The sequence below is a fragment of the Carya illinoinensis genome, chromosome 12 (assembly GCF_018687715.1).
Source record: "Carya illinoinensis cultivar Pawnee chromosome 12, C.illinoinensisPawnee_v1, whole genome shotgun sequence".
Lineage (NCBI taxonomy): Eukaryota > Viridiplantae > Streptophyta > Magnoliopsida > Fagales > Juglandaceae > Carya > Carya illinoinensis.
This window is the reverse complement of record NC_056763.1, coordinates 16,977,439-17,004,885: the sequence shown is the minus strand read 5'-3', so window position 1 is coordinate 17,004,885 and position 27,447 is coordinate 16,977,439. Positions and strand designations below refer to the sequence as shown.

Sequence of the window (27,447 nt, the reverse complement as noted above, 5' to 3'; positions counted from 1 at the left end):
TTTACTGGCATTCCATGTTTAAAGATGCTTATAATTTTTGCAAGGCTTGTGAGCCTTGTCAAAAATTGGGATCCATTAGCAAAAGAGACATGATGCTTCTTTCCCCTATTCTTACTTTACAAATTTTTTATTGTTGGGGAATAGACTTCATGGGACCTTTTCCAGTTTCTTTTGGAAACACATATATTCTATTGGCTGTGGATTATGTTTCAAATTGGGTGGAGGCCATTGCTTGCAAAACAAATGACTATCATGCTGTCCTGAAATTTTTGCAATCTTTGTTTGCTCGTTTTGGCATGCCAAAAGTTATTATAAGTGATGGGGGTTCTCATTTTTGCAATAAATCATTTTCTACACTTATGAAGAAATATGGTATCACACACAGAATTTCTACCCCTTATGACCCTCAAACAAATGGGCAAGTTGAATTAGCAAATAGAGAGATAAAAATTATTTTAGAGAAAACCAAATTATTTTAGAGAAAACCATCAAGCCTAATAGGAAAGATTGGTCGGTTAAACTTCTTGATGTTTTTTGGGCTTATAGGACAACTTTTAAAACAAATTTAGGGATGTCTCCTTATCGATTAGTTTATGGTAAAGCTTGTCATTTACCTGTTGATATTCAGCATCGAGCTCTTTGGGCCATAAAACATGTTAACATGTCACTTGATGAAGCTTCAGGGTTGAGAAAATTGCAGATCAATGAATTGGATGAAGCTCGTCAGAATGCTTATGACAACGCTCAGCTTGCAAAGGAACGCATGAAAATTCTGCATGATCAGAAAATTCATCCAAAACATTTCACACTTGGCCAGGAAGTTCTTATTTACAACTCTCGCTTGCACATTTTTCCTGAAAAGTTGAAATCCCGATGGAGTGGGCCGTACATTGTAAAGACCGTTCATCCTCATGGTGCGGTAGACATTGTCAATCCGAAGAATGGTAATAGTTTCACTGTCAAAGGACAACGTCTAAAGTCATTTCTGAAAGTCTTTGACCCACATGAAGAGATCTTGTTTGTGCAAGACCCCAGGGAAGTGTTTTGATTTGCTTCTCCTTCTTTACAGTTTTCTTTACTTGCTTTGTTTTTATTTGTTCCTTTGATTTGATTTTATATTTCATGTTGTTTGTTTGTTTTGCTTGCTTTTTCTGTGCACATTGTTTTCTTTCGTTCGACTCATTGAGGACTATGTCTATCACTAGTTGGGGGGTAGCATGTGTGCACAGTTTAAAAATAAAAAAATAAAAAATATATATATAAAAAATAAAAAAATAAGATTTGTGAAATTTGAGTATCTTGATGAAGTAGTTGAGCGGGATCATTTGTGAAGATTTATTTTCAAGCTTAAACATAGAGCATGATTTTTGATACATCATATTTTGTTGATATATGGCTTGAAACACTGAGATGTTATGCTTATTGAGATGAAACTTGATAAAATTTTTGTAGAACGAAAGGCAAATTTTGAAGGACATTTTGCACATGCTTACGCTTGTAGTGTTCCTTATTTACCATTCATTGATTTAACACTGGAGAAGTAAACTGCAGGACTACCGAGCCATGCCAATAAGAAAAAGAAAAAAGAGGAAAAAAAAAAGAAAAGGATTTGAAAAGATTAGAATGAAAAGAAAAGAAGAAAAGAAAAAAAAAAACAAAAAGAAGAGAAAAAAAAAAGAAAAGAAAAGAGAGAAAATGAATAAAGGCGACTTAGTGAACTTTCCTAAGTAAAAAAGGGCTAGAAACAGTTACCCAAGACTTTGGGAGTTAAGTGTCCAACCTTTAAAAATAGAACTGGCATGAAAACTGCTAGTCCCTTGGACTTTGAGGTAGTTAGAATCAGCAATGATTAATCTAAGGTTGAAAAATCCTATGGCAAATCATGGCTAGAAATGAGGAACACACAATCGGTCTAACTCCACACACACATTTGAGTTCTGAGACATTTGCTTTAATTCTATGTGAAAGATTGTTGAGATAGTCTTGGTGGGTATAACCCTTGGGGGTTGAGTAGTAACGTGTCACTTTTGTGAGAATTCATAATTGTGTTTGATTGTTTTTGTTTGAATTTCGATCTTTATGCAATATTCATCTCAATTAATTTTCACTATTTTGCTCAAGGATTAGCAAAATGCTATTTTATGGGTGTGATTGAGCTGAATTATTGCATTTTTAATGCTTTTGGAACTAATATATATTAATTCTTTCATTACTTTATCATTGGTTTTATATGGAAAAATGAATAAATCAAAGTTGTGATTTTAATTGATTAAAAGAATGAATTTTTGCTCAAATTTTATCAACTGTTGATTAATATGGATTCTGGTACATATCGATCAAGCGGCGGCTTCTGGCCGCTCGAGCAAAGTCAGGCAGATTCAAATGCTAGACTTCCGCTCGACAGTGGGCTCGAGCGAGTTGCAGGAAAAGAGATCGCTCGAGCGGAGGCATTTGGCCGCTCGAGCGAATTCAAGCAGAGTCGAACGTTCGATGTTCGCTCGACATGCCTCTCGAGTTAACTTAGGCAGAGTCAAACACTCGATGTTCGCTCGACACTCCGCTCGAGCGAATATTGTATTTTACAGATCAGGGTTTATTCTGCCATCATAGTATATATATGTTTTTTTTTACATCTTATGGCAAACCTTTGGCCTGGAAAACTCTGTTTTGATTAGAGAAAAACTTAGAATTTATTTTTCCTTTGATTTTCGTTCAGATTCGGAGAGGAGGATTTATACAATCGATCATTCACGCAACTACACAATTTCAACTGGATCATTCACTCACACTGCAGCAGATTAAAGAACTACTTGAGGGGTCCAATTGCCACCGCAGTTCAGCCTCCTCCACCGCTTCGAATCTTCATCTTCATTCAATTGGCTTGATCTTTTCAATTCCTTACTTGCTATTTCATTTCAGTTTTAAGTTTCTGAATTATTTTGGAGAATTTTGATTTAAACGTTTGAGTAATTTATTTGTTATTCATTTAATTCATGTTATTTATTTTTATCGTTTCCTTAAGTTTTGATTTTAATAGTGATTACAATTACTGTGGTTTAATTTGAGAATTTGCGATTTGAATACAATGATGAACCCTAGAACATTGATTTTGGGGCTTTTCAATTTTCAGTGCATGTTTTGTCAATTACTTCCTAATTTAGTTTAATTCTTAATTTAGTTTTATTAATTTCTGAGTTTAATCTATTAGTCCTTTACATTTCAATCTGACAATCAAAATCTAAAAATATGAATCTAGTCCATGACTAGTACCCTTTTCCATTCACTGCACATACCATCATTTTATTTTCTCTTTGTGAAGTTTTTCACCGTTTTCAACGAGTTTGATTTTTCAGTAACTTTCCCTGAGGAGACGATCTATGAATTTATTCCTAATTATTACACGACATCCTCCTGCACTTAGGATAGCTTTAGTGCTACTCATTTTTGAGTAAGTCAGTGAGCAGTATTAATTTTGTTAAATAAATTATGCAACATCTTATCTAGATTATTTTTTATTTGTATGTCTTTTAATACATTAGTTATTGTGTGTTTTCTTTCAAATTGTATGGAGAAATGATGGAAATGTAGTGAGTTTCTGAGAAATCCTCTCCAAGTGACATAGACATATTCACGCAAGTGCTCTCCAAGTCTAGTATAGTAAGAGGTTTGGGACGATCTTTCAAGCATTCCTCAATTTCATCTTCCTCAACATCATCGACTATACAAATTAATAATCTTACAAAAGATTTAGAAGCTGCACGATGCGAGAATGAGTATATGAGATCGAGACAGCATGAGTTGGAGTCCCTCTTAGAATGACAGTCTCATTTAGAGACGTGTTTGCTAGACCAATAGAGTGACCAAGAGGAAAGAATACACAATAAAGTCAAAGAGCAAGTGAAGCGGGAGATGATGGTGCAAATGGAGTGTGCTATATCTTTGCAAGAGAATCACGGTGGGTGAGGAGGAAAGAAGAAGAAATGAATTTTATCAATTTTATCAGTGTTTTAATATCTAAATTTGAAATATTATAAGGCATTGTTAGTTGTTAAATGATGGTGTGTAAATATGATACAATTGGTACGTTTTTTAATTTTTTAATTTTATGAAATTAATATTTCTAATCTGTACATTCAAATGTAAATACAAAACGTTCGAACATTGGTTCACATTCGAACAAATGAAATTAATATTTCTAATCTGTACATTCAAATGTAAATACAAAACGTTCGAACGTTGGTTCACATTTGAACAAACGTTCGAACCTAATTGAACAAAATTAAAAATAACGTTCTAACGTACAACTAAACATTCGAATTTAAATACACTTAAACTAACAAAACATTTGAATGTTTAAATGATTAACGTTCGAACAGACATCCGAACGTACATACATTCATTCAAGCACTTCTTCGTTAACATTCTAACGTTATACTAGTTACGTTCGAATATTGGTCCATTAACATCCGAACTAAAATTAGAACATTTATTGTAGTTAATGTTCTGACGTATCAATGTTTGAACTTTTTACTAATATGTTCAAAAAACAATTAACGAATGTGAACTTCTGTCATTCGAATGCCAAGTGGTCGGTTTGACATTCAAACGTTATATCATACGTTCAAACATTACTTTCTATGATAGTTTCCAACCGTTACAAAAAAATGTCATGTTCGAACGTTATACCAAACGGAATACCTCCAACCATCACTAAAAGTACTTTTAGTGACGTTTACACAGTAAATTATCACCAATTGTATTCTATGATGCACATTAGGTGACGGACGTGGTGATGGTTTAAAACTGTCACCAAATGTATTTGGTGAAGTTTTGGTCATATTTTGTGACTGTTTCCTCTGTCACAAAATACAAATTGTTTTGTAGTCTATACATGTGTAACACATACGGCAAAATGAATTTACTTAAAAAATACATTCATTTTCCTAATGCCAGGTCAATATGTTGATTTGAACATGTCAATTAACCCATATTTAAGGCTTGGAAAAAAGTACACAAAACTCTTTCAAATTAAAACCCAATTCATCTCCTTGAAAGTAAATTTGTGGATCCACCACAGTCGACAAGCATGCTATTTCATATAAAGTTGGCTAAAAATTTCATATATAGTTTACATATAAATAGTGACTAAGTACATATAATTGGTTATTTTACATGGTTATCGTTTTGCTCTTTATCTTTCAACGTTATAGTTTTAATCCTCGAATTTGTAACTTTTTTAATTGAGTCCCTTCGTCAAACTTCCATTTGAAACTTCAACAAAAATCTAATGTAGTATGCCACATGGCGAAAAAATAATAACAATTTAAAAAAAACCTAAATGAAAGTAATTATATGAATGAAGAAGTAATTAGGGTTGAGCCATAGTGGAAGTATGATAAATTAGGACGTATTTTCTTGTTTCTCAAAATTATTGAATAGAACAATATATGTAAAAACATTTAAATATCACAAGAGTTGAATAATTTATTGACGAAGTAATGATAATAGGTCGAAAAAAAGTAACCATAAAACAAGCAAGATTATAAACCTATGTTGAAAATCCATCCATTGGTCATTATAGGTGCAACAAAAGGGAACAAATATTCGGTTTTGGCTGATATTCAATAATTCATGCAACAAATATTATACATGATGATATCCTATTGCAAGTACTTTACAATTTCAGTTTCCTTTTCCTGTCGAAGATGCTTGGCCCATAGGTTGAAATGATCATATCTTTAAGAATGGGGAATTGAATCCATAAGAACAAGATGACTGGAACACCACCCAAACAAATGAGAGGAATTGAAATCCTTAATTGCTCATGTAGGATGATTAAAAGAGCGCTAGCAAAGGTTATCATCATGGTTGCAATAGAGCAAAAGAGAGTGAAAAGGCCTATTATCATCTGCCTCGGCAAATACTCGAGAAAATCATCTTCTGTATAACGTGAGGTTAGGATTCCCAAAAACATTAAGACTGAAGTTGAAGATAAAAAGAAGGATAAGGCATCAGATATCATAAAGACCCTAAATGAGTTTTTCTTCAAGAAAATAGGCAGGCCAGTATCTTGTTCGTTACCTCCTGGAATGGTAAAGGTCACTGCAAACATAATAGTAACAATGAGAGCACCCACCACTGTACATGACCTTGCTGTATTCTTCATCCATTTCTCTCCCTCTTTCATCATGTTCTCGTGGTTCTTGGTAAACAACTCTTGGGGAGTGAAATGTTCATTTATGTTCCTTTTTTCCTTATCCTTGGGATCGACAATTTTCTCTACCGCCTGCATGTATAGTGTTAGAAAGACTGAAAATCTAACCTTACACAGAAGAAATGGTATTTAACAAGGTCAATGCTTCCAAATTAGATTAATCTACCTAGAGCATGTTAAATCGCCATCAGCTCCATTGAATATATAGTTCCAAGTGCGCATATATATATATATATATATATATTTCAGACATGTACAAGGATATATAGAGAAAAAGACTGGAATTGATATTCTATAAGACCATTAATCCTTATATATCCCAGTACCTCAACGTCTACCTCCTACGACCTGATCAAAATATAAAGATAGAAAAGGTCTCACAGTCTTTTATTTCATGCTTTTTACGTGTTAAAATATTGTTCAAGATCTGAAATACAACATGGCTGCAGTCCCAATTTGTAATAAGATGAAGATCGGGCCACAACAGGATGACATTGCATTGGAAGAATTATAAAAGACTAATATTTCACCTAGATAGTGGATGTAATAGATGTTCAACGTGGCATTGGTGTTTCTTTGTCTGTACCATGAAGCTGAAAAGTTAATGTAGACTCGGGGTCTGGTCCTGTTAGAAGGGCCTAATTCATATTTTTATTTCGATTTCACTTGAGGTACTCAAGTTCGAATTAGAACTTAGAGAGAATCTTAATTAAGTCTTGATCCAATCTAGGAGTATGACACGGAATTGTTAATTAAGTTCAACTCCCAAACCCTGCACAAATCTCAAGCAATTATTGTATAAGGCTACTGATTATGAGCTAGTAATTTTATGAACTTCTTTTTTTAGCTCTACGACATGGAGAGAGAGAGAGAGAGAGAGAGAGAGAGGACCTTGAACCATTGTAACTCTCTTTGCATTTGTAAAGCTGCCCCAGGGATTTGATTAACCCGAGTGGGATGTTCTATCATCCCTGCCATATGCAATATGTTATTTCCACCAACATCTAGTATACCTTTGAACATGACCAAGTAGTTGTCCATCATCATATCTTGGGAGTATAAAATGTTAAAGATTTTTTCATGACGATGCAAGACAGCAAGCATAAATAAGTTTCTTTCATCGCCATCACGGACCCATATAAGTTCTAGGTTCTTTTCAAGCATCTTAGAAACAAACTCGAACATCCCGTACTTGGTAGCTTGTAAAATGGCAGAATAAACCAGACCATCTTTATGTTGTTGAGGATTTGATTTTGATATCACTTCACACATGTGAGAAAGAAGTTCATTGTACTGGTTATGGATCTTCTTCATTTCGTACAACTGTGTGATTCCTTTGACAATTATGAGCGAGACATTGTCAATTAGTTAACTAGACCAAATTATAAATAAACTAATAATAATTAAAAAAAAAAAACAAAAAACAAAATCAGTGAATGATTAATTTGATGGAGTGTATACCAAAGAAGTTGAGGACTCCTACGGCACAACTTCTTGACCGTGCTGCAAAGAAAAAACAATTTTATGTAGTGAGCTGGAACTTTATTATTTACTCAATTTTTGAAAATTATTAACTAGATTTGTTGAAAAATGTGACTTGCATAACTAAAATTATTCAATTATATATATATTTGAAAAATATATTTGTGAAGGCTTCGATTAATGACCATCGACGTTGTAATTAACTAAATGAACATGCATGTCTTATATGTGTTTTGATTCTTCATAATTGATTTAGATTCAACGCCATTATAAATAATTAGATAATATATATATATATATATATATTAAGAGTACTGATATTCCTCCTATAACTATTTTACATGATCTTATTTTGCAATGATCAATCGATCAATTTATTTTTTATTTGAGAAAAACAATTATAGAAAAAAAGTTGCAAATTTGAAATTTCATAGCTTCATCAATCATTGCTATTGGACTAAATAAGTAGTGTCGTTTGATAGGAATAAATGATGTGCATGGTTTCAAAGGAGTAAAATTCCATGCTATCAAAATCTTATATACCAAGTATTAGATCATAGCTGAAGATTATGGGAATTAAAGTAAGCTAAGGCAAAACTAGCATACCTGATATGATATTTTGATGATTTTCTTGATTGTTTTGGTGTTGTTCTCCGTTTGGAATGTTCAAACAAGTCTGATCAGTATTACTGGCTAGAGGTACGGATGGAATGCGCATACCTTTTTAGCGAGCAACAGTTAGCAAATCCAATTAACAATATAGTAAAACTTATAATATTCTATGTTTTGAGTGAAGCAATCTTCTTTATAATGACTAAAAATCAACAAATCAAATGTTAAGTATGTCCTAGAATAACAAATAAATAAGAGAATAAATAACTTAAGGTATAGCATCGACCTTATAACTTAAGTGTATTTTCTTATTCTAGTAAAAGAGAACCTTTGCAAATTAACTATAATGATATTTGAAGTCAGATACTTGAAATGCGTTCTTGTTGAAATTATTTAGATTTATATTATATTTTTTATTCTTGAATTGCAATGTATATAATTTTAGATTTATATTACCTTCACTTTATCGAAAGAAGTCATGGATTTATACTTTAAATTCATTTATATATATATATATTTATATGATTTCAAATACATGAAATTGTGTTTTATATTTATAGGAGAAAATCTACAAAGTCTCTCAAACTACCACCCAATTTACAATCACGTCCTCAAAGTATCAATTTTGGCAATCAATTCCCGTAAACTGCCAAAAAATTGCAGTGTACCCTTTTTTCTCTTAAGAAGACCCAATCACCCCTAAAAATATTTTAAAAATTACAAAATAACCCTATCAAATAAAAATAATAAATTTTAAATAATATATTTTCACACAAATATTTTTTAAGATAAAAATTATTATTCTAACAAATAAAGAGGAATATTTTTACGAAATATATTTTGAAAATACTAAATGCATGTTTTTATGTTTCTCAAGTCTTGTTAAGTATTTTATTTTTAAATCTTTGAATTTTTCAAAATTGTTGTAAAATTTATAATGTTTTAACGAGGGGTATATATATATCTGCCAATTTTTTATGGAGGGGGGAGATTGCTAACTTTTCATAATTTGAGGGAACAATTGTTAGAGTCGACAATTTTGGGTGTGATTGGAAATTAATGTTGTGATAGTTTAAGAGCCTTTATGTATTTATACCAAATGATCTTAAATAAACACACAACACAAATTTGCAGTGAAATGCTCGATATCGATTCAATTACCAGCATGGTCTTTTAACTAATTCCAAATTATCTAATTAATTATGATTTTTTATTTTTTATTTATTTTTTGTCTTTGTTACAATTAACAGATCAGGGATTAAAGATACTACTCTACGCAGGAGAATATTTTTTCAGGAATTCGATCTTGAATATTTCTTTTTTAATTATTAAGAAAAAGTAATCTAATATATATTATTGATGGTGTTTTTTTTTTTTTTTAAATGAGCCATTAATATTGAATACTATTACAATGTAAAGCAAGAGAATTAAAGGATCAGAGTAGTAATACGTACAGGAGTAGATGCATTGCTTCCAAAACCCGAGCTGAGTTTTACTTGGGACGGAATGAAGCATAGAGGCCAATGCTAAGATGGGAGACTCGTCATCCTTGTCAAGAGCCAGTGCTAAACGTGGGCAGTGTTGGATTAAATCCAAAGCAATATCTGTTAATTAATGTGTCGTACATACCAAGCGTATCATATATAGAACATGTATAGAAATAGTCAAAGAGGAATGATTATATTTATATTGCCAAGATCTCAAATGAATATATGTGTGGCAAGAAAATAACGATAGCCAATTAATGGATTAGAAGTTTTAAGTATATACTAAAAAAGATTTAGACATTTATAACGTGGCTTAAAATAATAAATTAACTGATCTAACATTAAATAAAAATTTTATGTGTAGTTACTTTTACGTATTTTTTACAAATTCTATTGATATGATTGACCAAATTAATTATTTTATATTAAAAAAAGTGATGTAGTCAATCACATCAGTGAAGTGTACAAAAAATATATAAAAGTAATTGTATGTAACATAACTCAACATTAAACTATGTCAATGTATAGAATTTTTCTTATCAAACATATCTATTATCAGATAGTAAAACACGTTCGAGTTCTTACCCAAAGTTCCGGTATAGATGGCACGGGTAAAAAGCGTAGCACCATTGTGGTCCCGAATCTCCTGATCATTATTCTGTGGAATTAAATCTTCTTTTGGAGTGGGCCAATAATATAAACGGCGCGCCATTTCTATTTGCCCAAAGTCAATAGCCATAACAACTGGAAGATGATTCCCTGTGGAATGTTTAATGCTGATCAAGCCAGAGTACTTTTCAAGCATGCAATCCACCATTTGCCAATTCCCAAGCACGGCTGCCTTGCTTAGAGCTGTGTAACCATCACTATCAGGCATTCGCAAGCCCTCATTCGACATTTGCACCACCAACTCTTTCACTATATCCTTGTGTCCATATGTAACAGCAGTGTGAAGAGCTGTTTTGCCTTTATCTGGAATTTCCCAATTCACTGCATCGTCGGGTAGAGACCTAAGAATCTCTCCCATCTTATTCAAATCATCGTCTCGAACAGCATTATACAATTCTGAAAGCTTATGTAACTCTTCAACATCCCGACCTTCTGCCATTTTTTCTTTACTTTCTCTGCAATGTTAAGTATTCAATTAGGAATAAGAATTGGTTAGAACGATTTGGAGGATCTCAAAATTCTGTAAATAGTAATAAAATGATTTGATCAATTAAGATGTTGTATTGGTCTGATTTTGAGAAATTGGAGAGAAAAAGTTGAATGAAAATATTATAAAGTAACAAATTATTTAAATATGATTTTTTTAATATAATTTTATTTTACAGTTTGTAAAAGTTATATTAGATTTTATACTTGAATAATAATTAAGTAATAATTAGATAAAAAGTTAAAAATTTGAAATAAAAAAAATTTATTTTATTCAAGTGGTGTTTAGAAATTAAATTATGAATTTTTTGTTTTATAATTTTGTGTTTCATTTATGTGTCCCATTCCATCTGTCCATTCCCTCGCTAACACCTCTGTTGTTTCTGGTAAAGTAAAAAGTTAAAAGACACTTCAGACCATTAACAATATCGGTTTTGCTAAATCTTTAGGTAAAGTTTGTCACACTTTTTTGTTTTAATATATTTTTTTTCTTCTTGTTAAATGCCTATTTTTTATTTTTATTTATTTATTATTACATATATTTATATCTTCATTTTCATAATTTTCAACAACCGATACATGATCCTAAGATATAAAATCCGTTGAGCAACCTAAATTAACTCTATTCTCAATCACAAAGCATCAAAATATGTACGAAATTAGCTCATACTTATATCCAACAACGTTCTAGAAATTAAGATTTATAAAAAACCCATGAATTGTGATGGAGATCGAGAGTTGCAGTGAAAATTAATCTTACTAAGTTACCATTTACTTACATATATGAACAATTATTATAGCTCATAACCCAGAATATGGCTAGCAGCTTTTAGTTATATACTTGACTATTCCAATATAAATTTACCAAGTTTTCCACATCTTAAACAAATTAATTTAGATAACACAGACATATATATGGATCTTCCATCGATCCTTAATTTAATCATCATGTGATTGCTGATTTAAAAATCGGAGCCTAAACTCATTAAATAGGAAGTAGTAAACAGTGGATTTAGATCTTTAATTATAGAAAAAAGCTCCTACTGAACTGACAAGTACGGCTTCATCACTCTCATGTATGTAAACAGATGTATAATTAATTTGTACTTACGATCGAAGCTGGAAGGAAGGGAAGGAGGGATTTTCTCCAAAATTAACTGTCGAGTACTTGTAATTGTAGTCTCCGGATCGAAGCTCACGACTATCAGTCTTGCAGAAATGAGGACCTGCACACGACTCAAATATATATGACTTGGAATTGATTCCTTTTTATCGCTACTTTAGTAGAAGACATGATCATCACGCAAATATAAAGTTTTGTCGGGGTCTAATCATTTCTTTTTTCTGTATAAAGCAGATGCCCTGAGATTCCAAATTACGTTTTTGGAATTTGGAATAGAAATTATTCAAGTGATCTTTATCCGTGCACTAACATTTCGAAAACTATTTGGAAACATAATCATTACCAGCGGGTCCGTGTAATTATGTCGTGTGCGATAATTTGATCACCTTTGAATTTACTTTATGGCCTGTTTTATTATTGTTGGATAAAAATTAAGAAAAAAGTTGCTTTACCGCTCAAGTTGATTTATCGCTTTAGTTGATCATTGGGTAATTTTTTTTTTTTTTTTATGTATTTAATAATTAAATAAGTGATTTCAACTAAATTAGTATAATTTTTTTTTTAAAAAATATTAAAAATATAAAAGAAAAATTTTAAAATATTTTACAGTAATAATGAGCAGTACTACTTAGATAGTAAAATAACACCGCTCAAAAATTAACTTGTTCTAGTTTATTGGAAGCCGCTCATCAGGAATAAAAGAAGTTGACATATAAAATATTACTCAGAAATCATAAAGAAGGAAGAAGATAATCTCTAGATAATTACAAATTTAAATATCTTGATAACAATAAAATTAAATCTTAATTCTTCATCCCCTCAAACTCAAGGTGGATAAGGAAGAAGTCTTGAGTTTGAAATTCTGTTTTTTTTTTTTCCATGAAAATTAATCCAATGTAACTAGTCCTCACTATAACCGAATTTGGATTTTGTGATGGACGAAACCATCACTGAAAATGACAAAATTGTCTCTAAAACTATTTTGTGACAGTTCCACATTATTAATTTCATAAAATTAAAAAAAATATAAATTGTATCATCTTGCATCATAAATTTAACAACTAATAATGTTTTATAGAGTTGCAAAATTAGAGATTAAAAGTGATAAACAATAATAATATTGATAAAATTTATTTTTTCTTTTTTCCTCACCCACTGCGATCCTCCTGCAATGATATAACACACTTCATCTGGATCATCATCTCCCTTTGTAATTGTTCTTGGACTTCAAGCCGATGGACCATGCTAATGGGCTTTTATTATCCACAACGGGCCCAACTAGAGGGGTGTCAACTAAATGGGATAAAGGCAACCCTCCAGTTGCAATGGCATTCACTAGTTGACAGAGGATGCGACTGTCACACCCCATTCCCTTGGGTCAGAAGTGTCAAGTGCTTACGTACAAGTGTCAAGTGTCAACTTGAACTCGTTGGCACCTTGTCCGAAACCAAATCAAACACGCCAAACACTTCTTCATCCTTAAATTGCTATCTTTTGGCTATTCTAAGTACACTAAAATTCTGAATCATTGTCAATGAGTGATTTTGAGTTGAACATGTTCAACCAATTTCTTCTATCTATACATTTCATTCCTTCGAGATTTCAAAAGACAACAACAACCAACTCCCTCAACAAAGTCATCACAACAAAAACAAGACCCTTACCTCACTGGAAAGCGTAACAAAAATTGCCAACTTTGACTTTGGCCACCCAAACCCGCCACTTTGTGCCACTTCCTTTTGTGAGTCTTTGTGTAACAACCCGTTAGAAATTCAATTATGAAATTTCTATTAACTTTAGGAATCTCGTGAAAACCCCATAAGTTTTCACGAATCCATTAATCGTATAGGTTTTTGTCTAACTACATAGTTAGTGTTATTATTTACTATGGTATCAGAAGTGTATTTTTGATTATTGGAGATAGTTAGAAGTGTCAAAATGTCTTATCGTTTGTGCCATTAGACTCAGAGGGTTATTTAAGGTCTTATGGCGCAATAACATTTTTTCATATTTTCGGACAAAACGTCTGTTCAAAACTGTAGATATTATTGGATAAAAATATCTTAAGCTAATTTTGTGGATATTATTGGATAAAAATATTTTAAGCTAATTTCGTGGATATTATTGGGTAAAAATATCTTGAATTGATTTTTGTAGATATTATTAGGTAAGAGAGTCCTACACTCCACTCTCACTCCGAGTAAGAGAGTCCTACACTTAACTCTCACTTCGGATAAGAGAGTCCTACACTTAACTCTCACTCCAGCCTCATCTCTTCCATATCTCATCCATAAGTATCTCCAGCCACCCCTCCCCACGAAATTATCTTCATTTATACTTTCCATTAAAAGAATATCAAACACTCTCTCTCTGACAACTTTTAGGAGTTCTTTTGCACTCCCATTTCAAAGGTTTTGTAAGTGTTTTATCATAAAGTCTCCTTCATATCAGTTGTTCTTTTTTTAGTCTAGTTTACGTGGATATCTTATTTGTCCCATTTGAAGATCATTTGGTCAATCAAATATTATGTAAACTATAGAAAGGTCATTCTGGAAGATAAACTGGAGAATATGTTATAGTTTGGAGTTTTTGACCAAGCTAATTGATAGATATTGGTCCGAAATTTTTATGGAATATTGTTAACATGTATATATGACTATTGGTTGAGGGTTTTTACATGATTAAAGGTTTTGATGAAAGATTTTCTTAGATTTAGAAACTTAGAAACTGGAAGAGGAAAAACAGTTTCTGTTTTGAGAAAGTTTAACTCTTTGGTGGTCTAAACCTATTCCAATGACTTTGATAATTTTATTGGAGGATCATAAGCATCTTATATACATGTTATATTATTATTTTGAAGATATTTGATGTTAGTTTCAAAGATATGAAATTTTATGCAAAGAGATATTCAGATAAGCCAAAGTGTGGATGTTCTTGGCTAAATTTATGTTTTGGTTAATTTTTAACCATGTGATCTTGAATTAGAAGCTTATATATATTTTACGATATCTTTTTAAACCATGTGATAGTTTGGTTTGAAGATCACATCTTTATAAGTCATAGATCAAAAAGTTAATCAAAACAAGTTAGAAACAAAAATCAATGGAAATAGCATATGAGAATTTCGGCCCTATAGAGTTTTAATAGTTGTAATTAGTTTTAAATTTTTCTAAATTGATATTTGAGTTAAGGATAAAATTTATATGAGACATGTAAATTTTAGTGACTTTTGGAGTTAGTATGCAAAATCCTTAAGTTATGGGTAAAACGGTCATTTTCCTACATGTAGAGAGTAAAATAGAAATTTTACTCTTTAAGTTAGTATTTTTCATATTTCAAGTTATTAGTAATTCAGTGCTAACTTTTAGAATCACTAATTACAGTTCCTCGTAATCGCGCTTGAGGTTTTATAAGAAACACGGAGATCGAGATAAGTTAGATTTTAACTTACTAGCAATCTACTTTGTATGTGTGCTAAGTAAAGGAACTACAGTGTATGTATGTGTGTTATAATATATGTCATGTCATGCCAAGTCATCACATAATTGTTTGTTATACAGAATTTATTCTGTCATCAGTTTTTATCTGTTACATAATATATTTTGTCATGTATTGCAGTACATTACAAGTACATCATGCTAAATATGCCATCTATTACATGTATGTCAAGTCATGTAATATTCACTATTGCAAGTATGTTATATTAAATATGTTGTCTATTATATGTTATGTCATGTTACGAAATATTTCTATCTCAAGTTGGTCATGTATTTCAAGTTATGTTCAAGTCATGTTATGTTACATCAGGATTTCAGTACTTTCATATTCCAGTCACGTTTCATCTTGATTACTTATGTATGGGGTCACAACAATAGTGATGCATACACTACGTGAAACACAGCAATTGTGACACGTAGAATACATGGGGCCACAACAACTGTGGAATATATATTTAAGCAGTTAAAGAATAAGTTTCCGTAGAATACATGGGGCCACAACAACTGTGGAATATGTATTTACACATAGAATACATGGGGCCACAACAACTGTGGAGTATGTATTTTTCATGTTAAGTCAAGTTTGTGTAGAATACATGGGGCCACAACAACTGTGGAGTATGTATTTACATGTAGAATACATGGGGCTACAACAACTGTGGAGTATGTATTTACATTTAGAATACATGGGACCACAACAACTGTGGAGTATGTATTTTTCATGTTAAGTCAAGTTTCAGAACAAGTTCATGATAAGTGAAGTTTCATATCACGTTCATGTTAAGTCAAGTTTCAGAACAAGTTCATGATAAGTCAAGTTTCATATCATATTCATGTTAATTCAAGTTTCAGAGCAAGTTCATGCTAAGTCAAGTTTCAGATCAAGTTCATATCAAGTCAAGTTCAGTTCATGTTTCAATTTAAGTTATGTCAATTATACTATGTTGTACGCTAAGTTATGTTTTAATTACTTATGAATTTGATTATGCATTTATGCTTTTACTGTCATCCATGCATCATTAGCTTGTGTGGAAGTTTTTTTGTTAACTTACTGAGATTTGTAATCAAATCTCACTTTGGTAGTCTCAACTACCATTCCTCCCGAATGGTAGATCTTGTTACAGGACCTGAAAGAGAATCAGGAGCTGATCAACTAGACACAGTTGATTAAGCGACGATGCAACATCAATGTTAATATAGTAATTAACGTAAATTACTACTTGTACGATTGAGTTGCATCTCTAGTACTTTTTAGACTAGTGTTGTGATATTAGTTGTTCAATGGGTTTTTATGTATGAAGTATGTTTTAAGCATTTGAGATATTTTCAATTTGGTGCATAGTATTGCTAAAGAAAAAATTTATCCGCTGTGAATATTGCATATTGTTAGATGCATGTTAGGAACATTGCATCTTATATGTCATGAACGGGGGCAGGTAACCTTGTGTTGCATGTCTCGACGCTTCAAATTTCCGTCCGATCCCAAACGGAATTTGGGGGCATCACACTTTGTCATGCTACAGTCATCAATTTGAATTTCAATCATCGCTCAGTCCTTCACTCTCTATGAGCCCCTATTTTAAGCTCTCTCTCGTTGTTGAAAACCACAGTATTTCCTCTGTGCTATTCTCTTTTAACATCACACACTTAGGTGATGGTTGTTGTCGGTCCCTTGTCAAACAGTCCACTAGATACAGGCAAGTTTGTGCACGAAATTGTTCATACCCCATATGATCAGTCACGTCAACCACCCATCTCCTCTCTGAAACCAATCTAAAAAACTCAACTAGACTTTTTCTCAGCCTCCTTTTTGAAAACCATGTATGAAATTCCTAATTCTAGGACCCACAATCTCTAACAGTCTCCTTCCTCCAAGATTGGTTTGGGTTTTCCTTGAAATCTTCCATTTCATATTCTAAGAAGCTCAACATTGCGAACATAAAGAATTCCTACTCAGTTCTAGACCTGTTGAGAAATCACAGTTTGATGCAGACCCATATCAGACACTTAATTAGTAGTTGTTCACAATTGCTTTTGACTAATTTAGACAATACCCTTATGCCCAACTTGGAAATGTTTGAATCCTTGGGGTTTTCTGGCTCTAGTCTCACCAAAATGCTTAGTAGATACCTAGCATTGCTAGAAAGTGATGCACACACTATTGCTGAGTTTTTTAGGGCTCATGGTTTTAGTGATAAGCAAATAAAAACTTTTACAATGAAGCCTCCCATATCGTGTGCATATAATGCTCAAAATATTTTTAAGTCAAAGTTGGATTTTTTCAAATCGTTAGTGTGAGGGGGGTTCTCCCCAGAACCAACCCAGGCGCAAAGGGATTGGGCTAGAAGGTACAAGAAGCCTTGGGCCCAACGAGATCTGGCTAGGAGGTACAAGAAGCCCTGAGCCCAAAGGGCAACAGGCCTATCTAGGAAGCCCGGGTTCAAAGGGATTGGGCAGGAGGGAGTTGCATTAGAGGCCCGTCTAAGAAGCCTGGGTGCTGAGCCTAACCTATCCAAGGGACCCTGGGCGCAATGTGTTTCAGGGAGGGCCGGACACATGATGACTTGTAGGGGTGTCATAGGTCGGCGCAACCCTGGCTTGACACTTTGCTGCATGGTAGGGATGCACGCTAGAGGCCCAATCCGAGTTCGGTTTGACACCCCCCGATCTGCCTCAGTGGCCAAGCCCAAACCAGGTATAAATATGCCCACCCACCAAGGGGGATCTCTCTCTTCTTCTTCTTCTTTCACACTCATTTTCTCTAAATCACTTATAGAAGGAACCCCATTTGACTTTGGCATCAGAGAGACCCTGGACCACACCGGGGCCCAATCTTATTCTTCATTGTAGGTTTCAATATTGGGCCTCTGAGGAATTGCCTAGGCTGCAAAACACAACATCAACAGTTAGGCTTGTCAAATATTGAAATTGCAAAGCTTTTATCTATAGTGTCTCGGGAAGCAAATCATTTCGTGTGTTCAAGGGCTTAGGCGGATTCTTGGCACTAATAAAAATGTCTTAAGGGAATAAAGGCATGCAGTACAATTATTAAATCAAAGTTGTACTATTACGGAAGATCAAGATAAAGATCAAGATCAAGATAAAGATCAAGATCAAGATTAAATCTTTTCTTTGTAGGCAACGGCTATAATTTGTACTTAGCATCATATGCATGTAAACTGACTCTATAAATATTCACGTACACCATCCGAAGCAATCACGGTGGTTTTTACAGAACGTTATCATGGTATCAGAGCCAGGTTTTTGGATTAACATCCTCGATCCCATGGCCTCCGTCCACCCCACTCTGCCTTTCTCCACCATGGTTCATCTTCTCACCATCAAATTATCATCCTCCAACTATCTCCTTTGGCGCAGTCAAGTGCTGCCGCTGCTGCAATCCCTGACTCTCCTCGGCTATATTGATGGTTCACTTGCCGAGCCCCCTGCAACCATTGTTTCAGATTCCTCTGTTTTACTAAATCCCAAGTTGGCTGAGTGGCAACGCACCAATCAACTTGTGCTTAGTCTCCTTCTCTCCACTTTAACCGAGGAAGCCATGTCTGCTGTCATTGGATTGCCCACGTCCCGTGCTGTTTGGTCTCGGCTGGAAACTACATTCAGCCATCGATCGAAGTCTAGAGAACTTCGGCTGAAAGATGATCTTCAGACCATGAAAAAGCATGATAAAACTGTACCTGAGTTCTCCCGACATTTCAAAGCCATCTGCGATTAGCTTGCTGCCATGGGGCGTCCGGTTGAAGATCTTGACAAAATCCACTGGTATTTACGTGGTCTTGGTTCATCTTTTTCAATCTTTTCAACTACTCAATTGTCTCTCTCTCCTCTCCCTAATTTTGATGACATTGTGCCCAAAGCCGAGAGCTATGAGATTTTTGTCCGTTCCTTGGAGTCAACTTCTCCTTCGGGCCCCCCTGCCGCTGCCTTCACTGCATCTCAAAACATCAAGACTGTTCCACATACCGGTGGGCGACGAGAAGGCTGTTTCTTTCGTGGAGGATGTGGTCGTGGTACCCGCAATCATCGAGATCGAAATCGACAAATCCGGTGTCAAATCTGTCGTGGAGAAGGTCACTATGCCTCCTCATGCCGAGATCGTTATACTCGGTTTTCCACTGCTGCCAACTTAGCCGAGGCTTTCACTTCTTGTTCTCTTAATGACGTACCAGATTCCAATTGGTATACGGACACCGGTGCTACCGCCCATATGACTCATGATGTTGCGCAGTTGGACAACGCAAATACATATTCTGGTAAGGACTGTGTTGTAGTTGGTAATGGTGCCTCTCTTCCAATTTCTCACACTGGTACCTTCTCTCCCACATCCTCTCTTCATTTAAAAGATGTTTTAGTTGTGCCGAGCCTCACTAAAAATCTCATCTCCATTAGTAAACTCACTTACGATTTTCCCTTCTCTATTACGTTATCATGTACAAAGGCTACAACCCAACATCATTATGTTTGTAAGCCGTGGTTTTCTTTTTAAACCAGGTACAGAGGATATAGAAGAGGGAGGACAATGATTAAGGAAACTCAGTAACGTCACGTAGTAGCATCTCAAATCTCAAACCAGGTAAGTTAGGTAACCATTCCTTTTTTGTATCTCCTAAATGAACCAGCTTTTCTCTTAATCAAATCAAATGCTTTATTTAGTTTGCTCAAGATGAACCAGCTTTTCTCTTAATGAAATCAAATGCTTTATTTAGTTTGCTCAAGATGAACCAGCTTTTCTCTTAATCAACAGAACCAGCTTTATACGTGGAGAACGTTGTTTGGTGATGTCATTGCTATCGGATCGGTATTATAATCGTGAAGCCCTCAAGAGCATGATGAGGAAAGTATGGCAACCTGTTCATAAAGTAAGTTTTAAGGATTTGGGGCCCAAACTAATTCTGGTGGAGTTTGCGGATGAGCGTGACAAGCAACGTGTTCTTCGTGAGGGACCTTGGTCGTTTGATCAAAACTTGGTTCTGTTGCAACATCTAGAAGGTGATCAGCAGGTAACAAAAATTAGAGTATTGGAAGCTTCTTTCTGGATTGGATTATATGAGATGCCGTTAAATGCTATGAATGAGGAGGTGGGACGCCTTATTGGTAACAAGATAGGAACTGTGGAGGAGGTTGATGGTGAACAAGGAGAGGCTGCATGGGGAGAATTCATGAGAATTAGAGTCAAGATTGATATATCATAGCCTCTTATGCGTGGTGTCAGAGTCAATCTGGGATAGTATGGTATATGCTAGATCCGTTTCGTCTACGAACGCTTGCCAAATTTCTGCTACTGGTGTGTTAAACTTGGTCATCAACTTATAGACTGTGAGGTTGATGGTCCTCAAGTGGCACGGGTTGCTGATCAATTACCATTCGGACCTTGGCTTCGTACTGGTTCATTGCAACGCAGAGGGAAGGAAAGTTCTGAACCTCAGACTTCAGCTCATCGAAAGTCTACACCGGAAGTTTCATCAGAAAGTGAACGACAAGCCACTGGTGTCCAGTTGGGAGGTATGGAATCGACAAAGAATAGAGAAGAGAACCAAGAGAAGTTACAAGAGAAAGAGTTATTCGATGTTTCTGTTATGCATGAATTAAGGGAGGAGGAGTCAATGGGCGATAACGTAGCATGCAATAATATGGATATGATGACTCCTATTTTTATAACTGATAAGCCAACTCAGCAAGATTCCTCTAAGCCAGACAGAGAGGAAATGGTTCAGGATCCATCATATAAAGATACTAATATAGTGGCTGACCAAATGGTGATTAATACAAATGGGCTTCAGCCCATTGGAGAGGAGGATATGGTCGAAACATAGCTAAAACCAAAGAGGGGCAGGCTTATTAGAAAGTGGGTCAGAATGTGTCATGCAGCTCATGAAGATACTGGCATGTCTCTGGCAAAAGAAGTGAAATTAGAGGAATTGAAATCCTTAACTGCTCATGTAGGATGATTAAAAGAGCACTGGCAAAGGTTATCATCATGGTCGCAATAGAGCAAAAGAGAGTGAAAAGGCCTATTATCATCTGCCTTGGCAAATACTCAAGAAAATCATCTTCTGTATAACGTGAGGTAAGGATTCCCAAAAACATTAAGACTGAAGTCGAGGATAAAAAGAAGGATAAGGCATCAGATATCATAAAGACTCCAAACAAGCTTTTCTTCAAGAAAATAGGCAGGCCCGTATCTTGGTTGTTACCTCCTGGAATGGTAAAGGTCACTGCAAACATAATGGTAATAATGAGAGCACCCACCACCGTACATGACCCTGCTGTGTCCTTCATCCATTTCTCTCCCTCTTTCATCATGTTCTTGTGGTTCCTCGTAAACAATTGTTGGGGAGTGAAACCATTTTTGTTTTTTGTTTTCTTATCCTTGGGATGGACAATTTTCCCTACCTCCTGCATGTATAGTATTAGACAAACTGAAAATCTAACCTTGCACATAAGAAATGGTAATTTAACAAGGTCAATGCTTCCAAATTAGATTAATCTTCCTAGTGCATGTTAAATCGTCATCAGCTCCATTGAATATATAGCGCTAAGTGCATATATACATATATATATATATTTATATATATTTCAGACATGTACAAGGATAGAGAAAAAAATAGGAACTGATAACGAGCTAGTCATTTTATAAACTTCTTTTTTTAGCTTATCATCTACGACATGGCGGAGAGAGAGAGAGAGAGAGGACCTTGAACCATTGTAACTCTCTTTACATTTGTAAAGCTGCCCCAGGAATTTGGTTAACGGGAGTGGAATGTTCTATAATCCCTGCCATATGCAATATGTTATTTCCATCGACATCTAGTAAACATTTCATGAAGGAGTAGTAGTTCATCATCATATCTTGGGAGTATAGAATGCTAAAGATTTTTTCGTGACGATGCAAGACGGCAAGCATAAATAAGTTTCTGTCATCTTCATCTCGGACCGTTATAAATTCTAGATCCGTTTTAAGCATCTTAGAAACAAACTCGAATATCCCGTTCTTGGTAGCTTGGCAAATGGCAGAATGAACCAGGCCATCTTTAAGTTTCTGAGGCTTTGAGTTTGATATCTCTTCAGACATGAGAGAAAGAAGTTCAATGTACGGGTCATGGATCTTCTTCATTTCGAACAACAGCGTGATTCCTTTGACAATTATGAGCGAGACATTGTCAATTAGTTAACTAGATTCAATTATAAATAAACTAATAATAATTAAAACAAAAAGCAAAATCAGTGAAAGATTAATTTGATGGAGTGTATACCAAAGAAGTTGAGGACTCCTGCGGCACAACTTCTTAACAGTACTGCAAAGAAAAAACAATTTGTGTAGTGAGCTGGAACTTTATTATTTACTCTATTTTTGAAAATTATTAACTAGATAATTTGTTGAAAAATGTGACTTGCATAATTAAAATTATTCAATTAAAAATATATATTTATATATTTTGAAAAATATGTTTGTGAAGGCTTCGATTAATTAATGACCATCGACGTTGTAACTAGATGATCAACATGCATGTCTTATATGTGTTTTGATTATTCATAATAGATTTAGATTCAACGCCATTATAAATAATTAGATAATATATATATTAAGAGTACTGATATTCCTCCTATAACTATTTTACATGATCTTATTTTGCAATCAATCAATATGTTTTTAGAAAAACTATTGTAGAAAAAAAACTTGCAAATTTGAAATTTCATATCTGCATCAATCATTGCTATTGGACTAAATAAGTATTGTAGTTTGATAGGAATAAATGATGTGCATGGCTTCAAAGGAGTAAAATTCCATGCTATCAAAATCATATATATCAAGTATTAGATCATAGCTGATTATCACAAAAGAAAAACTAAAGATTATGGGAAAGCAAGCGCGCTGAGGCAAAATTAGCATACCTGATATGATATTTTGATGATCTTCTTGATTGCTTTGGTGTTGATCTCCGGTTGAAATGTTCAACCGAGTCTCACTGCCGGTCAGAGATACAGGTGGAATGCGCATACCTTTTTAGCGAGCAAAAGTTAACAAATCCAATTAACAATATCTTCTTTATAACCACCAAAAAAAAAAAAAAACAACAACAAATCAAATATTAAGTATGCCTTAAAATAACAAAGAAATAAGAGAATAAATAACTTGAGGTATAGCATCGACTTTATATAACTTAAGCATATTTTCTTATTTTAGTAAAAGAGAATCTAATTTGCAAATTAACTATAATGATATTTGAAATCAGATACATGAAATACATTGTATATAATTTTATATTTATATTACTTTCACTTTATCGAAAGAAGTCATGGATTTATACTTTAAATTCATATATATATATATATATAAATGTGATGAAATTGTGTTTTGTATTTAAAGCCTCTCAAACTACCACCCAATTTACAATCACATTCCCAAAGTATCAATTTTGACAATCAATTCCCTTAAACTGTCAAAAAGTTGCAATGCAACCTCTTTTCTCCGAAGAAGACAAAATTACCCCTAAAAATATTTTGAAAATTACAAAATAACCCTATCAAATAAAAATAATAAGTTTTAAATAATATTTTTTCACACAAATATTTTTTAAGATAAAAATTATTATTCTAACAAATAAAGAGAAATCTTTTTAACAAATATATTTCGAAAATACTAAGTGCTTTTATGTTTCTCAAGTCTTGTTCAGTATTTTTTTTTTTTTTTAAATCTTTGAATTTTTCAAAATTTGTTGTAAATTTTCTAATGTTTTGATGGGTATCTGCCAATTTTTTATGGAGGGGGGAGATTGCTAACTTTTCATAATTCGAGGGAACAATTGTTGGAGTTGACGATTTTGGGTCTGATTGGAAATTAATGTTGTGATAGTTTGAGAGCCTTTTATGTATTTATCCCAAATGATCTTTAATAAAAACACAACACAAATTTGCATTGAAATGCCCGATATCGATTCAATTACCAGCATGGTCCTTTAACTAATTCCAAATTATTTTTTGTCTTTGTTACAATTAATAGATCAGGGATTAAAGATACTACTCTATGCAGGAGAATATCTTTTTAGGAATTCTTGAATATTTCTTTTTTAATTACTAAGAAAAAGTAATCAAATATATATTATTGATGGTGTTTTTTTTTTTAAAATGAGCCATTAATATTGAATACTATTACAATGTAAAGCAAGAGAATTAATGGATCATAGTGGTAATACGTACAGGAGTAGATGCGTTGCTTCCAAAACCCGAGCTGAGTTTTACTTGGGACGGAATGACGCATAGAGGCCAATGCTAAGATGGGAGACTCGTCATCCTTGTCAAGAGCCAATGCCGAACGTGGGCAGCGTTGGATTAAATCCAAAGCAATATCTGTTAATGTGTCGTACGTACCAGGCGTATCATGTACAAAAATTTATAAAAATGGTCAAAAAGGAATTATTATATTTATATTGCCAAGATCTCAAATGAATATACATATATATATATATATATAGCAAGAAAATAACTGCAGCTAATTAATGGATTAGAAATTTTAAGTATATACTAAAAAAAATTTATACATTTATGACGTGGCATAATATAATAAATTAATTGATCTAACATTAAACAAAAACTCTATATGTATTCATTTTTATATACTTTTTACACACTATTGATATGATTGACCAAAATAATTATTTTATATTAAAAAAAAGTGATGTAGTCAATCACATCAGTGGAGTTATATGTAACATAACTCAACACTAAACTATGTCAATGTATAGAATTTCTTATCAAAGATATCTATTATCAGATAGTAAAACACGTACGAGTTCTTACCCAAAGTCCCGATATAGATGGCACGGGTAAAAAGTGTAGCACCATTGTGGTCCTGAATCTCCTGATCATTATCTTGTGGAATTAAATTATTTTCTTGTAGAGTACGATGATACAAATGGCACGCCATTTCTATTTGCCCAAAGTCAATAGCCATAACAACTGGAAGATGTTCCCCTATGCGATGTTTAATGCTAATCAAGCCAGAGTACTTCTAAAGCATGCAGTCCACCATTTGTTGTTTTCCAAGCACAGCTGCCTTGCTTAGAGCTGTGTAACCATGACTATCATACATGGCCAAGCCTTCATTCGACATTTTCATCACCAACGCCTCCACTATATCCTCATGTCCATATGTAACAGCAGTGTGAAGAACCGTTTGGCCTTTATCTGGGATTTCCCAATTCACTGTATTGTCGAGTAGAGACATAAGAATCTCTCCCGTCTTATGGAAATCACCGTCTCGAACAGCTTTGTACAATTCTGAAAGCTTATCTAACTCTTCAACATCCCGATGTTCTGCCATTTTTTCTTTACTTTCTCTGCAATATTAAGTATTCAATTAGGAATAAGAATTGGTTAGAAAGATTTGAAGGATCTCAAAATTCTGTTAATAGTAATGAAATGATTTGATCAATTAAGATATTGTATTGGTCTGATTTTGAAAAATGAGAGAGATAAAGTTGAACGAAAATATTATAAAGTTAACAAATTGTTTAAATATGATTTTTTTTAATATAGTTTTATTTTACAGTTTGTAAAAGTTGTATTGGATTTTATACTTGAATAATAATTAAGTAATAATTAGATAAAAAGTTAAAAATTAAAAATTAAAAAAATTTATTTTATTCAAGTAGTGTTTAGAAATTAAATTATGAATTTTTTTTTTTTTTTTATAATTTTTTGTTTCATTTATGTGTCCCATTCCATCTTTCTGTTCCCTCGCTAACACCTCTGTTGCTTCTGGTAAAGTAAAAAGTTAAAAGACACTTTAGAACATTAGCAATATTGGTTTTGCTAAATCTTTAGGTAAAGTTTGTCACACTTTTTTGTTTTAATATTTTTTTTCTTCTTGTTAAATGCCTATTTTTTTTTTTATTACATATATTTATATCTTCATTTTCTTAATTTTCAACAACCGATACATGATCCTAAGATATAAATCCGTTGAGCAACCTAAATTAACTGATTAACTCTATTCTCAAGCACAAAGCATCAAAATATGTACGAAATTAGCTCATACTTATATCCAACAACGTTCTAGAAATTAAAATTTATAAAAACCCAAGAATTGTGATGGAGATCAAGAATTGCAGCGAAAATTAATGTTACTAAGTTACCATTTACTTACATATATGAACAATTATTATAGCTCATAACTCAGAATATGGCTAGCAGCTTTTAATTATATACTTGACTATTCCAATATAAATTTACCAAGTTTTCCACATCTTAAAAATTAATTTAGATAACACAGACATATATATGGATCTGCCATCGATCCTTAATTTAATCATGTGATTGCCGATTTAAAAATCGGAGCCTAATTAATCTCATTAAATAGGAAGTAGAAAACAGTGGATTTAGATCTTTAATTATAGAAAAAAGCTCCTAATGATCAACTGACAAGTACGGCTTCATCACTCTCATGTATGTAAACAGATGTATAATTAATTTATACTTACGATCGACGCTGGACGGAAGGGAAGGAGGGATTTTCTCCAAAATTAACTGTCGACTTCTAATTTATAATTCTGATCTTGTAGTCTCCGGAAGCTCACGACTATCAGTCTTGCAGAAATGAGGACCTGCACACGACTCCAATATATATGCCTTTGAATTGATTCCTTTTTATCGCTACTTTAGTACAAGACATGATCATGATGCAGACATAAAGTTTGGGTGGGGTCTAATCATTTCTCTTTTCTGTCTAAAGCAGATTCTCTGAGATTCCAAGTCGATCGTCATTTTGTAGTAGAAATTATTCAAAAGATCTTTATCCGTGCAATAACGTTTCGAAAAGTAATTGGAACCATAATTATTACCGGCTGGCCAGTTGTA

The 27,447-nt window shown here is 33.4% G+C and overlaps 1 protein-coding gene across 7 annotated transcripts; it reads right to left on the bottom strand.

Moving 5' to 3' along the window:
• Positions 1 to 5,520: 5,520 nt before the first annotated feature.
• LOC122290105 lies at positions 5,521 to 27,215 on the bottom strand. Of its 7 annotated transcripts, XM_043097645.1 has the most exons (8): positions 12,062 to 12,247; positions 10,381 to 10,919; positions 9,763 to 9,912; positions 8,303 to 8,416; positions 7,676 to 7,717; positions 7,106 to 7,548; positions 6,082 to 6,286; positions 5,521 to 5,979 (listed from the first exon to the last, which is right to left on the bottom strand). In XM_043097645.1, exons 2-8 carry the CDS (start codon positions 10,901 to 10,903, stop codon positions 5,675 to 5,677), a joined length of 1,782 nt encoding a protein of 593 aa, XP_042953579.1. In that variant the 5' UTR covers positions 10,904 to 10,919; positions 12,062 to 12,247; the 3' UTR covers positions 5,521 to 5,674. The 7 variants fall into 7 exon arrangements, with proteins under 7 accessions (XP_042953579.1, XP_042953580.1, XP_042953576.1 ...); XM_043097646.1 differs by lacking the exons at positions 8,303 to 8,416; positions 9,763 to 9,912; positions 10,381 to 10,919; positions 12,062 to 12,247 and adding exons at positions 23,485 to 23,592; positions 24,790 to 24,939; positions 25,390 to 25,928; positions 27,072 to 27,215 and having other exon boundaries at positions 5,521 to 6,286; XM_043097642.1 differs by lacking the exon at positions 12,062 to 12,247 and adding an exon at positions 27,072 to 27,211 and having other exon boundaries at positions 5,521 to 6,286.
• Between the last annotated feature and the right edge of the window lie 232 nt (positions 27,216 to 27,447).